Source organism: Taudactylus pleione, unplaced genomic scaffold (genome assembly GCF_031769625.1).
Source record: "Taudactylus pleione unplaced genomic scaffold, aTauple2 ptg000282l, whole genome shotgun sequence".
NCBI lineage: Eukaryota > Metazoa > Chordata > Amphibia > Anura > Myobatrachidae > Taudactylus > Taudactylus pleione.
The window spans coordinates 15015921-15032917 of record NW_028284684.1 but is presented as its reverse complement, the minus strand read 5'-3'; the positions used below and the strand labels follow the sequence as shown (position 1 = coordinate 15032917).

Genomic DNA, 16997 nt, shown 5'->3' with positions numbered 1-16997 from the left:
CTGTGGTGACCCCCGGACCCCCTACAGATCAGCAATACAGCTATCACCAGGAATATCTCACCTCAGCGCACCCCTGGTCACTGCGACAGCAGATTCCAACCTCCCTCCACACCCCATAGGAGAGTACTCTGCTGCTCACTGTTACCTTGTAAGGAACCTGCAGGGATAGGGAGTGGCCCTCCAATAGCTGCTCTGAGGACTGTTCTACCCTTAACACACCGATACAGCCGTTATCAGACCCTAGTGTATTGATTTTTCTTCCGAGATGTTTTTTTAGAGGACGTGTCCTCTGACCCCTGGGTGCTTGGACCCCACCCCCTCTTGCCGTTATCAATAACATATTATATTGGTGATACCCAGATTTCTATCTCCCTGGAATCTTACTTTTTCTCAACGGAAATAGCCCGCCTCCATAGTTCCTGTCTTGGTCTCCAAGCAGATGTCCGCTGCCAAACATCCTAAGCAAGGAAGGGGTGATATCTCCCAACACTTTACCAGAGGCGCTAGGTCCTCCCAACAAAGGGGTCCTCCCTCCCCAACGGTGGCCGAGATGGATAAAGAAGGTCCTTCACCTCCTGCACAATCCATTAAAGAGGACATTCTGGCCCTTCGCTCTCTTATTACGGAGTTTAAGGACTCTCTTGAAAACAAGCTTAACAAAGCATTGGCCTCCATCAAATCGGATATCTCATCTCTATCCACAAGAACCTCCAAAATAGGGTAGTTTTCAAAAATCTCTTAACGAAACTGGCAGGGATCTGGATCACATTATAGCCGAACTCTCAGACCTCCGCACAAGGAACGAAGACTTAGAAAATAGGGAGCGCAGAAATAACATCCGCATATGCAACATCCCAGAATCAGTGTCCCTGGAAGCCCTGGAACCTTATCTTCACAATCTCTTTTCCTTTCTGATTCTGGACCTGGGAGAACGGAGAATACCCTTGGAAAGGGCTCATCGCGCTCTCCGGCCTAAACAAAGAGATAATGACCCTCCCAGAGATGTGATTATGCGTTTCCTTAGTTACAAGGATAAGGAACTTGTTCTGGCTCCAAACCCGGGGTAAGCCCCATATTCTCTTCAATGCTGTCAATCTCCAATTCTACCAAGATCTTTCTCCCGTGACAATTGCCAAATGGAGAGATTTTCGGGATTTAACCAGAGCTCTACGAAACAGGAATATCTGGTATTGCTGGGGTTTCCCTTTCAAGCTCATTGTTGACCTGAATGGCAAATCGGTCCTGATTAGAGATCTTCGAGAGTGCCAGGACTTATTAACCCATCTAGAGGAATCTGGTCCCCTTCTTGAAAATGATTCTCCCGATTTGTGAGTGATCCCCCTCTCCAAGACTATAATCTGAATATGACTCCGCTGTATTTGTTCATCATTTTATGTTTCTGTAGCTTTTCCAAGGATCTGGTAATTTAATATCCAAGTCTTTGGTTTACGATATTAGATATATATGGTGTAGTGCTGCGCTCCAATTCAGTTACCAATATGTTATTCTCTGTTCTGTCCCTCATTTTGTTTCCCTGCCCCCGCCACTCCCTTTTTTTTTTTTTCTCTTTACCCGTTATTGTATTATTTATAACTGATATATTAGGATTATCTTCTGTGGCAATGTTTTGATTATGTTCTCACTGTTTTATTTTTATAACAATCTATGTCTATGCAACATTTAGTATTTTATTATTTATGGTTTTTGATATTATAGGATGTTGCTGATCTAGGCTGCTCCAATTAACATGTTTTCATTTTCCTCCATATATACCACTTCGCTATCCTTTTTCCATCTCCCCCCCCCCCCCCCTCCTTTTTATTATTACTTTTTCCTTTCTCCCTCCTCAGCACCCATGGGACATTGCAGTCCCTCAAGCATCTCTCTCCTTTTCTATATAAACTATTAGGGTTTAAATTATTTTCTCTAAGTAAATTATTATTTCTTTATTTTTCTATTTTTTTCCCTAGAGGTGTCTCAGGCTATTTTTGCCTGCACCTCTTTGGACGATTGTGTCCTGGCCTCTGTGTACTTCTCCCCACATTTTTTGTCGGGTTTACGTACTCAGCCCCGGCTCTTTCTTTGTTTCTATCTTTTCTTTACCTCTTTCTTTTCGGTCCCATTTTCCTTCTCTTTTCAATTTTTTTTTTCTTCTCCTTTTCTCTTTTTTATTCCTTTTCTTTTCCTAGGTGAGCCGTGGTTTTGGTTTAATTTTTCTTGCACATTAAATCTTTACCTGATTTTTTATTTTTGTTCATTTTTTATTTATTTATTTTCTTTTTTTTCTTTTCTTTTCTTTCACCTCTTTTTATCATGCCTTTCATTATTGCTTCCATGAATGTCCGAGGTCTCAATACCCCCCAGAAACGTTCGCATCTGTTCCGCACCATTCGTAGCCTTAAGGCCGACATTGTTCTTTTACAAGAAACCCACTTCCAAACCCCTGACTATCCATCCTTGCTTTCTAAACAATTCTCCAATGTATTCTACTCTTCCAGCACGACCAAACACAATGGAGTTGCGATCCTAATCAACAATAAATTGCCCTTCATACAAAACTCTGTCTACACTGATTTAGACGGTCGTTATATTATCTTAACTGGTAGATTGGGACATATAGATGTCACTATTGCTAATGTCTATGCTCCTAATGTAGGTCACCAGCGCTTTTTTAAGTCTTTTTTTAACTCACTGCATAAACGTCGTATTGGCTATTTGTTTCTTGGCGGAGATTTTAACTGTGTTTTGAACTGTGTTTTGAACCCTGCTTTAGATAAATCCTCCTCCCAGGCCCGTCCCCGGGTATGCCCTCTCTCCAGATCTCTTGCTAAACATATTATAGAAGCAGGGAATTCAGATACATGGCGCTCTCTCAATCCCTCCTTTAGAGATTACACCTTTTTTTCAGCTCCCCACTTATATTATATGTTATATTCAAGAATCGATCTAATCCTCTGCAGTCTATTAGTCTCTAAACACCTCACTAACTCTGAGATTGTCTCAAATTCTTGGTCCGACCACTCAATTGTCACCTCCTCTTTTGACCTTTTGGATACCCCGGTCGCCCGGCCCCCTTGGAGACTCAATGAGACGCTATTAAAAGTTCCTCACTTCCGAGCAAAGATCACAGATATTTTGAAGGACTATTTCTCCCTTAACATGCCTGACTCAGGCTGTTCTCCAATCATCTGGGAAGCTCATAAATATCGACCTCCGGGGTCATATCATCAGCTATGCCTCACACAGGAATAAGGAACATAAACTACTCCTCAAATCCCTTACGGAACAGGTCCAGCACTTGGAATCTCTTCACAAACGTACCCCTACGGATGCCATTTACAGACAACTGGTTGTAGCGAAATCTGCACTTAATGCTATTAGCTCAGAGAAGATTGAGAAATCCCTCAGAAGGTTAAACCAGCGCTTTTATGAAAAAAGCAATAAAGCAGACACTTTACTAGCCAACCGCATGAAGGCTCACAAATCTCTTCTAGCAATTCCGGCACTCAAGGATCTCTCTGGATCTCTCCAATATAATCCCCTTAAAATTAACTCAATTTTTAAGGACTATTATACCCACCTCTAAAATCTCAAAACCTGTGAATCTCCCCAACCTGCCCCATCTATTCCTACTTCTGAGTATCTTTCCTCCTGTGTCCTGCCTCAGATTGATCCTGTCACTGCTTCGGATCTTAGTCTTCCCATAACTGAAGAAATAATTATTGCCCTTAAAAACCAGAAACCCTCAAAAGCACCAGGTCCAGACGGACTCCCCTTTTCATACTACAAGGCCTTTCAAGGTTCTCTCACTCCCTACCTCACAACCTCTTTTAATCATGTCTTTGAAGGCGGTTTCTTTCCTTCGGATACCACTAGAGCCAAAATCACCGTCATCCCAAAGCCAGGTAAAGATCCCCAACTTGTGACTAATTATCGTCCAATATCCCTTTTAAACACTGACCTCAAACTTTTCGCTAAAATACTAGCAAACAGATTAAACCCTATCCTCCCTTCTCTCATCCACCCAGATCAGGTGGGCTTTGTGCCAACTCGTCAAGTACTTGACAATACTAGAAGAACAGTTGACTTAATTCATCACATCAACACCCTTAAGCTCCCCTCTCTACTTCTTGCCCTTGATGCCGAGAAGGCTTTTGATAGGGTCTCTTGGCCCTTTATGACTGATACTCTACATGGTTTTGGCTTCAAGGGCAATTTTCTCCAAGCTATTAAAGCTCTCTACTTCAACCCCTCCACTTCTGTTTTAGCAGGAGGCCTTCTTTCTGACCCCTTCCCTATCTCAAATGGTACTAGGCAGGGATGCCCACTCTCCCCACTTATCTGCGCTCTGATAATAGAACCCCTAGCCTGTAGGATTCGAGTGAATATTGATGTCTCTGGTGTCTCTATAGGCAATTCCTCCTACAAACTCCCTCTTTTCGCCGATGATGTCCTTCTCACCCTCACCAATCCCCTGATCTCTCTGCCAAATCTCTTCCAGGAACTATCTTTAAATGGCCACTTGTCTGGCTATAAGGTTAACCATGATAAATCTGAAGCTCTGCCCATCCATATTCCAAGTGCATCGATGGACCTCTTTCATCTTAATTTTACTTTTGCATGGAGAACAGATTCTATTAAATACCTAGGAATCAATCTCACAAAATCTTATCACAGTCTGTACAAAGCAAACTATCCCCCCTTATTCTGTACAATTGAGCAAGATATTTCTCGTTGGCGTACTCTTTTTTTATCTCCTGGATAGGACGCATACATACAATAAAAATGAATGTCCTTCCCAAACTATTATATGTTTTCAGACCCTTCCTGTCCCTTTACCCCCACCCGTGTTCTCTCTTCTCTTCAAACACTCTACGGTAAGTTCATTTGGAACAACAGAAGACATCGCCTTCGTAGGGAGATACTATTCAAAAGTTCAGTAACTGGAGGTCTTGGTCTTCCATCATTATCTAAATATTATCAAGCTTCCGGGCTCAGCCAACTGGTAGCTTGGCACTCCCTCAAAGGTACCAAACGATGGGTCGACCTGGAATCTGAACTCTGCAAAGTCACATCCGTTTCCGATCTCCCCTGGCTTCTACGCAAACATAGGCCCCCCTCAGCTCTCTCAGTCCCCTCAGTCATTCTTACTTTGTCTACCTGGGACTCTCTCTCTTCTAAATTTGCTCTGTCTACCTACCCCTCACCTCAAACCCCCCTGTGGAATCATCCCTCTTTTCTTCCTGGCAACTCACCCTATATGGCTAATACCTGGTCAAAGATTGGCATTACCTGTTTCCGTCACATCATAGGTAATTTTGCACCGCAAACGTTCGCCGACATCCGCGAGAAACATTCACTCCCGCAAACCTGTTTTTATCAATATCTCCAACTCCGTAACTTTGTTACCTCATCCCTTCCTCCCTCACATTCTCAATGTAATCCCACAGCGATGAAATGTCATTGTATTTACAGTCCTGCTGATAAAGGCCTCATCTCTCGTATCTATCACACTATCCTTATCCAGGAACATTCTCCTCTGGCGGCCCATGAACTTTCTTGGGAACTGGACCTGGGTATCTCTCTGGGGGAAGAAACTTGGGAGGCCATCCGCCTCAATATATCAAAATGTTCCATCAGTGTATCCATTAAGGAGAACTCATATAAAGTGTACACTCGATGGTATCTTGTGCCGGAACGTCTTAACCAAATATATTATTTATTTATTATTTATTTATTTATTACCAGTTATTTATATAGCGCACACATTTTCCGCAGCGCTTTACAGAGAATATTTGGCCATTCACATCAGTCCCTGCCCCAGTGGAGCTTACACTCTATATTCCGTATCACACACACACACACACACACACACATATACACACTAGGGGTAATTTTGCTAGGAGCCAATTAACCTACTAGTATATATTTTTGGAGTGTGGGAGGAAACCGGAGTACCCGGAGGAAACCCACGCAAGCACAGGGAGAATATACAAACTCCACACAGTTAGGGCCGTAGTGGGTATCGAACCAACGACCTCAGTGCTGTGAAGCAGTAACGCTAACCATTACACCGTCTGTGCTGCCCGCTACCTCAAATATGTGTTGGCGAAACTGCGGTCAAATAGGCTCCTTTCTCCATATTTGGTGGACGTGCCCTAATATGGTTCCATTCTGGTCGCTTGTACAATCACTTATGTCCTCTATAGTCCCACTATGCCCCTCCCTTTCCCCGGCTTCGTTGCTCCTATGTGCCCCGGTCTCCCAGCTATCAAAATCTGACAATAAAATGATTATGTATATTTCCTGTGCGACCAAATATCAGATCGCTAGGACCTGGAAAAATCCTTCCCCTCCAACTCAACAGGTGCTCCTCAATCGTGTTTGGTTTGTGTCCAAAATGGAGTATATCACTAGTCTTCAAAATAATAATGTAGACAAGTTTCACAAAATTTGGTCCCCGTGATACAGGTTTAACAATACCCTTCCTGGTCTATCTTAAACATTTATACAAATATATATATTTATTTATTGATTTTATTTTTTCTTTTCTGTTGCCCCTCTCCCTTCCCCTTTATTTCTATATTTAGTTATTTTTTCTCTCTCCCTTCTCACGGCTCGCTTCCCTTCGTTTTCAACTTTTTTCCCCTTTAATCCTTCTCGTTTTTAATTTTTGTCCATATATGTCTCTGACAAGTTTTTGTAGCTCTTTTATTAATTTTTTGAATATGTTTATAGGATTCAAAGTTATATTTGATACAGTTTTCACGATAATTGAAGTTTTTAGGCTCCTATAACCAATACTCTGGTATCTTACAATAACAATAATCGTTACTATTTTAGGTTTTAAGTTTATTGTATCACATCTGTCTTTACAAGTTCAATAATTGGAAGGAAAGAAGGACAAAAATGTATAACATAGAAATATGGTTTGAAAACTGTAACATTCGATTGTCTTTTTTTTTTCGATGATTCAGGATGTACATGTCTGTTTTTGTTTTGTATTTTTGTCTGATATTTTGACAAATAAAAAATGTATATTTAATAAAGTGTTTTTACCTTTTGTTCAAGCGTGCACTGCAGTGCCAAACTAAGTCCAGCAGCTGTGACACTAGTTGTGTTAACCCCCAGCACGCTGCATTCGGGGAATGTAAATGTATTCGCCAGGAGCTATACCCATCACTGCAGACAGGAACACTTAGGCCGAGGCTGCAGTGTAAGGCTGTCCTCTGCATATCGCTATGATACGGCAAAAGCAATTTCCAGCGCTGGAAGCTGGGGCTATGGTATTTAACAAGTGAAGGAATGTTTGTGTGTGTATGTTTTAAAGCAGGGATTGGGAACCTCAGGCCCCGGGGCCGTAAAAGGCCCTCGGAATCATTTGGTCTGGCCCTCTGAGCTTTTTTCTGCTAGCCTCATCTGGCTAGCAGGGTGCCTAGTATGGAACCCTGCAACCAGAATCTATGCAGCAGTGCCGACTGGAGCATCCTTAGGACGCTTCAGACGATCACACGCTGCCCTTACAGCTCCCCGGAGCATTTTTAGGATGCTCCGGGCATTGCTGTGTTCACCAATGGCAGTAAAACATTCCCTTCAATCCAGATGTTCTTCTCATGAGATCATTATGCTCACAGGCATGAAATAACAAAGGCATGCAAACAACTCCATCTTTCATAGAAGAGAGCCATGGCAAACTCAGAGCACTACAGCTCTAGTAGGACACAGAACCTATAATTCCTGCTTTTATAGTTAACCACCTAATGGCACTTCCCCAATAAGTTCTGCAGAGAGTTTAAATGGTGAAATAAATGAATGTATGATCAAACACAGTGCAGTAGAACAGTGGTGATTTAGAAATGATCCTACCTTTCATTGCTGGGCTGGAATTTTGTTAGCAGCGATGGTCGCCTCCTCTGTGGAAGAAGAACAGAACTATGGGCTAGATGCGAGCTGTAATCTCTTGAATGGTGCTGATACTCTAGAAGATTGGCATCCTGCAAACAAAAAAACAGACTTAACAGCTGTGGTGTCCAGTAATTCAGGTTACAAAATAGTCATGTTTTTCTTGCTATTTTATTCATTTGAAACGCTGTTGTGCAAATGGGTCTGTACAAGATCCTTGCTTACACAGTAATTGGGGCCCCTTCTTTTGCTCTTTTCCTCTAGTCTGCCAGGCTCATGGTACTTACGTTCTATACAAGGCTATGGGATAGTATCTAGCATTGGAGCTACTGTGCAGCAGCATAAGTCTGTTAGAACGAATAAAACCTTATTTTGAAAAAAATTTGCACAGTCTAAAAGGAAAAACAAAAACCAGGCAAGGTAAAGGTTTGAGAAAGCAATCGGAATGATGAACTTAGAAAAAAAAATATTACCAAATTTGACTTATGTGTGTTTCTATTAAAATATTAGAAAGATCTAAAAGAAAAAGGGCAACCCTGAGCATAATGGCAGCATTAATAGCCCTAATTCCTGGCACCAGTAGTTTGCATAATGAGTTTGTGCAGTAATTAATTGTGTGAAAAAAAAATCCTGCATTCCATTCACAGGGGCCAAGGAAAATATATGTATTTGTAGTATCTGCCAGCGACCATGATAAATGGAAAATGTTCAGAGGGAAACACATGGACTGATACTGGCTGGGATTTTTCCACTTTAAACCTTCGCTACCAATAATCTGTACACAGGGCAGCAAGGTCCCGCTACATGTGAAAGTTACAGGGCCAAACCAGTCTTCTCAATTCTCTATGGCTCATGCTATGTTTTATCTGTCTATGAGGTGACAAGGTACAAGCAAGGGCATGGATTCTGTTTTGTAGGATTTATCCATCACCCGGGAACCTAGCAAATGTATTCCAACCCTGCAGCCCTTTATAAGTCATGTCCAATGAGTCATGCAGTGGAAGGAAGCCTCTCCTGTCTTCTATCTTTCTCTTGCACAGACATGTCAAATTTCATTCCAATTTTGTTTAAGTCTTCAAAAATTGATGTACTACCAAGTTTCACGTTCATATTTAAAAAACTTGCTACCCCTAAAGCTCAATGCCTAGGTGTCCTCCTAGACTTAGAACTGTCCTCTGTTTCCCACATCCAGACTGTACCAAGACCATTTTTTATGGACTTCTAAGAAACAACTCAGGAATACACGGCTCTCGCAATAAACACTATACAAATCTTAATTTATGCACTAATCTTACCCATTTATCGCTGTAATCCCTTAAGTATCATACTTGTCATGACCTACAATCTATTGAATCCAACATATGTTACTTCTACTAAGATACAAGACCATAAGCAAAACTGCGCCAACATGAATCTCTTTCCTTGTCTCATATATATATATATATATATACATACACATACACCCCTAAAACTCTCTCTGCCTGCTCAAGGAGCTCTCAATAACAGGGCTTTTTTTTGGACTGAAATTTACTCCCACGTATAACAAGACTAGCTTACAAACCTTGACATTTTCCCTGAAAACCTGTTTAGGCAAACTTGCCAAAACATTTTATGAACCATCATAGGTCTTCATCACTCTACACCATTCTTTCAAATCTTCAAGGTTTAGGGAGCGTAGCGGGGGTTAGGGACTAAGCTGGCAGGGTTAGGTTTAGGCATGAAGGGTGTGGGTTAGGTTTAGGCCCTAACTGGGAGGGTTAAGCTAACCACACATCTAAAGATTATCTGTCAAACCAGCCAACTAGTTGATTGGTTGGAATGAAAATCTGGTAAGGAATACAATCAGCAATTTGCTCCCAAACGCTGGAAAATGGACCAAAACTGTTGTTTGAACAAATAGTTTAGATCAAACATTTAACAAACTTGTCTGAACGACCATTTTCATCTGTTTTTTTGCATTTAGGAGCAAATTGCTGATCATCATTTACTCCCATACGTTACCAGATTTTCATTCCAACCAATCAACAAGTTGGCTGGTTGGATGTAAGTTGGTATAGTGTGTGGCCAGCTTTAGACTACAAGAAGGGAGGGTTAGGGGGGATGGTAAGTAGATTTACTCAACCCTTGTCGGGATACCAACCATCAGGATGCTGCTGTCTGTATTCTGACAGGAGGCATCCCGACAGCCGCCATTATATACCCATTCCGGTGCTACAATAGAGTAAAGCCTGTTTCGAAGAGATGGCTTTCAAAATGTACATTAGTACACTATGTAGACAAAAGTGATTACACACCCCCGTACAAATGAAATGCATACCATTGCACACGACTCGACATGAACATTTCAAAGGGAGGCCAATGCACTTGCAGTTCTATAGAAACACCAAATGTTTTTCATCAGTAGACAATGCCGCCTGTCATGTTTCCAGGGCAACGCTGGACTGGTATACAGAGAATTCTGTAACCCGGATGGACTGGCCAACTCAGACTCCAGATCTTAACCCCACTGAGAAACTCTGGGAGGAATTGGAGCGACAGGTGAATTTTACGCTGACTCAACCTTGTTCAGTGTCACATTTGGTCACTGTACTTAAGGCGGAATGGCAAAAAATACTGTCTGCTGTTGTCCAGGAACTTGTGAAGGGTGTCTGCAGTAATCACTGCACGTGGTGGGCCTATAAAGTACTGACATCAATAAAATTTTGTTGATCTATTTGCTGTCAGTGTCCAATCACTTTTGTCTACATAAATACACATTATCAACTATGTATAGGCATTAAAAAATTTAAATGAAAGCAAATTAATATAGTAAGTGTGTGGTTAATGGCAGCCACGACATTGAAGGGGTTAACCCCAAGCGGCGCCATATTTTAAAATGTATAGGCGCCCTTTGCAAAGGTGTACTTGGCGTTAGGCGACGAGTGTTTCTAAGTGTGCTTTTAATGTTTTATATACCGCGGCCTGGACAGCTCTGGCGTCTGCGGCAATGGGTAAAGTGTAAGCCCCGATGCGCTGCGCTGGGTTGCACAGGGGGAGTGTGGATGCATGCTTGGGGACAGAGAGAGCCAGCTCCCCGGACCCCCAGTGGGGTGACCAGGTAATTAGGAGAGTCCCAGTAATTCCAGACTGCAGGGCTAGGGAATTACTGGTGCTTGGGGACTAGGAGATCAGCATCCAGTACCACCAGCACTGAAAGAGTTAAAGTCTCAGTGTGGACACAGTTTAAATGCACATGGTTTATAATAAACTGTATTAAAGTATATATATATATATATATATATATATATATATATATAATTGTTTCGCAGCACCACAAGTGTACCGCAGCGCCTTATAAATACATAAATAGGTTGACCAGTGACTTACAGTACAATACAGGACAAGGACAAGCATAATACACATTGCTACATTAGCGACCATAACACCAAGATAAGCAACAGAGGAAAGCAACCAAATGTTAGGTGCCCAAGTGGTGAGTAAGAAGTAAAGTAAGGAGAAGCACAAGAGGGTGGAGGGCCCTGCTCATAAGAGCTTACATAATTTTATATATATTTTACACACATACATACATACACACTTATAGGAATATGGTTTAAGAGTATTTTATTGTAATAGGAATTGCCATTCTGGCGTAGGAAGTGATATGTTAATGATCCCGACCTACTGTAGTGGACAAACCCTCTGTTTACAAAGCTGTCCTTTGAAATGCACTCCAGGGGTCTCCTCTGTGTATCTGTGTAAACTGCCCCTAAGTATTGGAAGTGTTAAGACTGGTAAAGCCAAACTGATTTGATTCAGGATGAATGTACTTTATCATTTCTTGTGACATGTTATATTGACACTTTAAGAGACAGTTATACTGTATGCTATATCAGTTTGTGTTTTAGGAAGCAACTGGCTTTGGTGGTAGATTAGAATGGAGGAAATTGGTTCACTCCTTTGAAAAGAAATGTAAGATATATATGTATTTATTTAGATTTTGTGAGATAGTTGATTGGTTAAGGAACACAGGGCCTGATTCAGACCCGGTCGCAAGCGCTGAGCGCTCGCAACCGGGTCGATGGTGGCCCACAGCGCATGCGCACGACGGAGCCGGCTCAGTCGTGCGCATGCGCGAGACCCGGCTAGCGACAGGCACTCCGTCGCTCCGGGTCTCGCAACAAAGGGGGCGAGCTGTCGATGCTGCCCAAATGGAGGCGCCTGTCGTTTGGGGGCGGCCCCACTGACATCACTTGTGATGTCAGTGGAGGGATTCCGGCTCTGTTAGAGCCGAAATCTCTCTGGGGCTTGCGGCCACGAGACCCTACCACAAGGGTCTCATCGCAAGCCCGATGGTCGCGATGGTCTTGACCATCGCGACCATAATCATGGCCGCTCGCTGTAGCTGTGGGTGGTCACCCACAGCTATGCAAGCGGCCAGGAGGCCGTTTAAAAAACCGGGTCTGAATCAGGCCCACAGGGCAGATTTAACCCCCCCCCCCGTTGTATTGTGTGTAAGAATGAAATATAAAGAGGGCATGTGAGCCCTGTATGTGTGTATCTTTTTGAACATCAAGAAGAAAGAACTGCTGTAAGATCTCTGTATGCTGTACCCCCTTAAAGCTGAGGGAAGTGTCTTTTTCAAGACTATTGAGTAATAAACATGTTTGCCTTTACAACGACTGCATCAGAGTCCTGTGACAACAAAATTGCACAAAAAGCTATTCCACTCTCTGGCTGTTCTGGATTGAGCCCAGCGTCTCCAAGCTCCTGCCCTCTGCCAGCCTCCCTGCAGAGCCTGGTCCATTACGAGGAATCAGTGGGTATCACCTGACACCAATCAGGAGGTGTGGCCGCAGCTAGTTGACTCATGCACAGCAGTAAGCAGTTCCAAACGCCAATTGAAGGAATTTGCTGGTGGCATCAATGTTATACACCCACAGCACAGTGGGCGGAGTCAGTAACAGGCGGTTACTGACGGTAAGAGGGAATCCCTGATACCCCAAGATCCAGTGGGGATCAAAACCCAATCTGTGATCGGCTGGCGAGTGAGGTCATCCGGGTCACAGTAACCTTTTAGATTGCTTGAATCATTTAGGGTATCTTAAGTACACATAAAACTGCAATATTGCTGTTGGTATGTCAGTTGCATGGCCAGCTACATAGAGTATATTGCATGATGCAGAGTTATTAAACCAAATTAAATAATAATAATACAGGTTGAGTCTCCCATATCCAAAATGCTTGGGACCATTAGTATTTTGGATATCAGATTTTTACGTATTTTGGAATATTTGCATACCATAATGAAATAATTTGGGAATGGGACCCAAATCTAACCACAGAATGTATTTATGTTTAATAAACAACCTTATACACACAGCCTGAAGATAATTTTAAACAATATTATTAATAATATGCATCAAAGTTTGTGTACATACACAAAATTAATTTGTTTCATAGAGACCTTATACACACAGCCTGAAGATGTTATACAATATGTTTTATAATTTTGTGCTTTAAACAAACATTTTACATTGAAGCATCAAAAAGCAAAAGTTTCACTCCCTCAGCCACGCTCAAAAAACTCTGTATTTCTGAATATTTGGATATGGGAGAGTCAACTAGTAATAATAATAATAATAATAATAATAATAATAATAATAAAATCTGATACTGCTAAAACCAGTAATAGCAAAAAAAGGTAAAAAGATATAGCCTCAGCTCTTTACCTTATTCGGTTTCCTGCCTGGAACTCTTGTTGAATGAATAACGTGATTAGAGAAAAACATACTCTGCCTCACATGCCCTCCTCCGAGCAACACCTCATGACAGCGGGATACATGTACTTAGTGACTATTGGTCGTTTAAATAGTAGTAAGCAGCCACTTGTGCTACAAGTTAAGGGCGAGTGGAAAAAGGGATCAGAGTGACTTATGGGGAAATAGGAGAGAACATTGGAGCACTTTTAGGCTCTGAGGACTTATGAAATATTTTGGGGTTAGAGAGGTTGAAAATGGAAGTAACATGTTTGGAAATTTAGGGAAAACAGCTAAAGAGGCCAATAGAAGATCTAATTGTCACGTACAGGCATTTTGGGTGGCTTGAAGGGGGGGTGTGGCGGTTATATATATTTTTTTAATTATTGAGAAAAAGTGTGACCCTTTTGAAGGTTAGAGAGTATCAGGTTGCGAATCGCTGATCTAATACAGATGTAATCCTATTACAAGGAATCTATATTACTATGGCTACTTCTCAAGCACTGGGATGGGGTGGCAGGGTTGTTATGGTTACTTCTAGCTGACATGGGGAGAAAGTGCCTGTGATGCCCGGCTGTGCACATATTGGACAATTACTGTGGTGTCATCATAGCAAGTTTTCTCTTGCACATCTATAGGGTGCGAGGGAAAACTTGCGATGACGGCAGGATGCAATGAGCCATCCCGGAACAGCACATCACATTGATGACGGGAATTGAATTCTCCCCATGGATATAATTGTTCACCACAAATCAGAGCTGTAACAGGAAGAGAGGTTATAAAATTATGTACACAGAACACAGCTGCCAAGATCAGAATACATACATTTATACTGTATACCTATAATGATCATACAATGGGACTCATGTAGAATTGGACGCAAATACAAATTGTGTCACTTTTTCAAATGCACATCTGCACCAAACATTTTACTCATCTCTTTTCATGCTGACAAACAAATGTTTCAGTTACGAGGCAGAACTGGGTTTGGAAGGGAGATGTAAGTGTGCCTGAAGCACAGTAAGTTTTTAGTATTTATTACTATCGCTGTTAAGCCACATACCTTGGTGTAAACCAGTCACATGTTGTCTTGTGGAATAATGCAGGCACATGCGCTACCCTACAGCCAGCTGTGTAAGCTAAGCAAAATGTGCCTTATTCCAGGACAGATTTTGTGCTTTAGATGCTAATTCTATCTTATTCAGCATGAGCCCCATATGTCGCTTATAGATTCTATGCACGCTCCCATTTTTCGCGCAATTCAATTTCAAAAGTCACAAAGTGGCGTTCGCATGAAAATTCTTTCTGGTTTTACCGAAGATAAGTATAAGTGAAAATGGGGAAATCTGCCTGTATCCCAAAAAGGACAAAGTAATATCGCATAACAACATAGAAGTGTATTAGTGGCCCTAATAAAAGTATTTGGGGTTACTAACAAATATTGATAGAAAGCGTTTTTTGTTTGTTTTTTTCAAAATAAATGTTCTTTTTAAATTGGAGGTGCATAAAATGCCTGAAGTATATAATTGTGTCATTTAAAAAAAAAAAAAAAAAAAAAAAGCCTCTAAAAACAAACTGCAATCTTAAAAACACCTATTCTACTCATATAGCACCCCCATATACCTGTCACACTGATCAATTAAACCAGTTTCCGGCACTTCCACCCCAAAAAGGACATGTTGCTATTGGCCAAATTAAGCTAATTAAAAAAATATTTTTGCCCAATTAGTCATTAAGGAGGGTGTCCTAGTGGTTCTGAACCAAGTCCTGACATTTTTACCTCGAAATAGGGATTTTCACCTCCTCAGGAGGTGGTGAAAACTAATTCGCACCTGCGAAAACCGTGGCTAATAGGAGAGTGGGATAAGTATAAATTCGCACTATAAACTGTCTCTCGTGAAAAGCAGCTTATCATGGCTAATTGAATTCCCCCCTTAATATTTATTTTTGCAAAACCATTTCCCTAATACATTTTCTCACCATGTAAAGTGAATGGTTATAACTGTTAAACATACAGCCAACATATCCCAGAAACTGAAACATGTTATAACATAATGGTATCATAATGTTATATATAGTAGTTTATAAGGATTTCTACAAAATAATGGTGTTATTACTCCAATAACGTGACATTACTTTACAGTTAAGGATAAATAAAACAACCAAGTCATCATGACTTAATATCTCATACACAAGTTCTAAAGGAATCGGTATGAGATGCCAGCACTCGGAATCCCGACTGTTAGAATCCAGACGCCGGCATCTCAAAAGGGTTAACATACCAATACTTGTTGGTCGGTATGTTAACCCTACCCCTCTCCCTACTCTAACTCCCCCCTCTTTGGTGCCTAACCCTAACCCCCCCCCCCCCAGTGCCTGAACCTAACATCCCCCTCCACGGTGCCTAAACCTAGCCCTCCCCCCAATGCCTAACCCTAATCCAGCACCCTAGACCTAAGCCCCCCTAACACCCCGATACTTACCTTCGGGCTTCTGACCAGCATCGGGATTTTGGCGCCGGTAATAGGAGCGTCGGTATCCAGACCTCTGGGATGCCGAACGCATACCGTTCTACATTAGCAATAAAAACATTTGGCTGCATATGTAAATCTTCTCATTTACAGTAAGATACATTTTTTAACAACATCATTTGCACTAGGGTTACAATATCCTAAACACGAAATACACCAGATTTTCTCTCTCTTACGAGCCTATTTATAAATGAATATTTGTGCGATATCTCCCCAAAATGTCAATTTTTGTGGGGTACCCACAAATATCCCCTAAATGTATCTACTGGGGACTACAGCAGATATTGGAGACATCTGTTGCGATTCCCCCATTTATAATAGCAAAAGCAGCCCCCATACAAGCCTCTGGGAGTTTCACATTCCGGGGCTTGGTAAATTTGGCAAATACGAAGTTTGGCACCGGTAGCCATCACTATCTCGTCTATGGGCTACAGATTATCTATCATTTTATAATGTACTAGATATATGATAGTTGAAAGCAGATTGGTTGCTATGGGCAACGTCTCAACTTGTCATCTTCATCCTCAGCTTTCGCAGTCACATTCAAACATAGATAGGAAAACACTATTTATATTAAAAGCATCCCCGCTACCCCAGCCTTTCAGAGTAAAAATGAACGCATTAAAGGATTACACTACATTAATGGCTAGAGGAAGTGACTCACTGCCCAGTTCTCATAGTGAGCATTATAGTGCGGTGATATCATTGTCAGACACCTGCTCCAGTTGCAGTGTTGGCGACAGACGTAACATTTTTGTATAGGAAGCCACAATTCATTTATATGTGCTTCAAATAATCACTCACAAAGCCTTAGGACAGAGGTTCC

At 41.7% G+C, this 16997-nt stretch overlaps 1 protein-coding gene across 14 annotated transcripts in view; it reads right to left on the bottom strand.

Annotated features, from left to right (window-relative positions):
- NCOR2 (nuclear receptor corepressor 2) overlaps positions 1-16997 on the bottom strand; it is a 535580-nt gene that overhangs the window by 341268 nt on the left and 177315 nt on the right. For all 14 annotated transcript variants that reach the window (XM_088482142.1, XM_088482138.1, XM_088482137.1 and 11 more), the window contains one exon: positions 7867-7994. In XM_088482142.1, coding sequence (XP_088338268.1) covers positions 7867-7994 — 128 coding nt within the window. The remainder of the gene's footprint in view (positions 1-7866; positions 7995-16997) is intronic.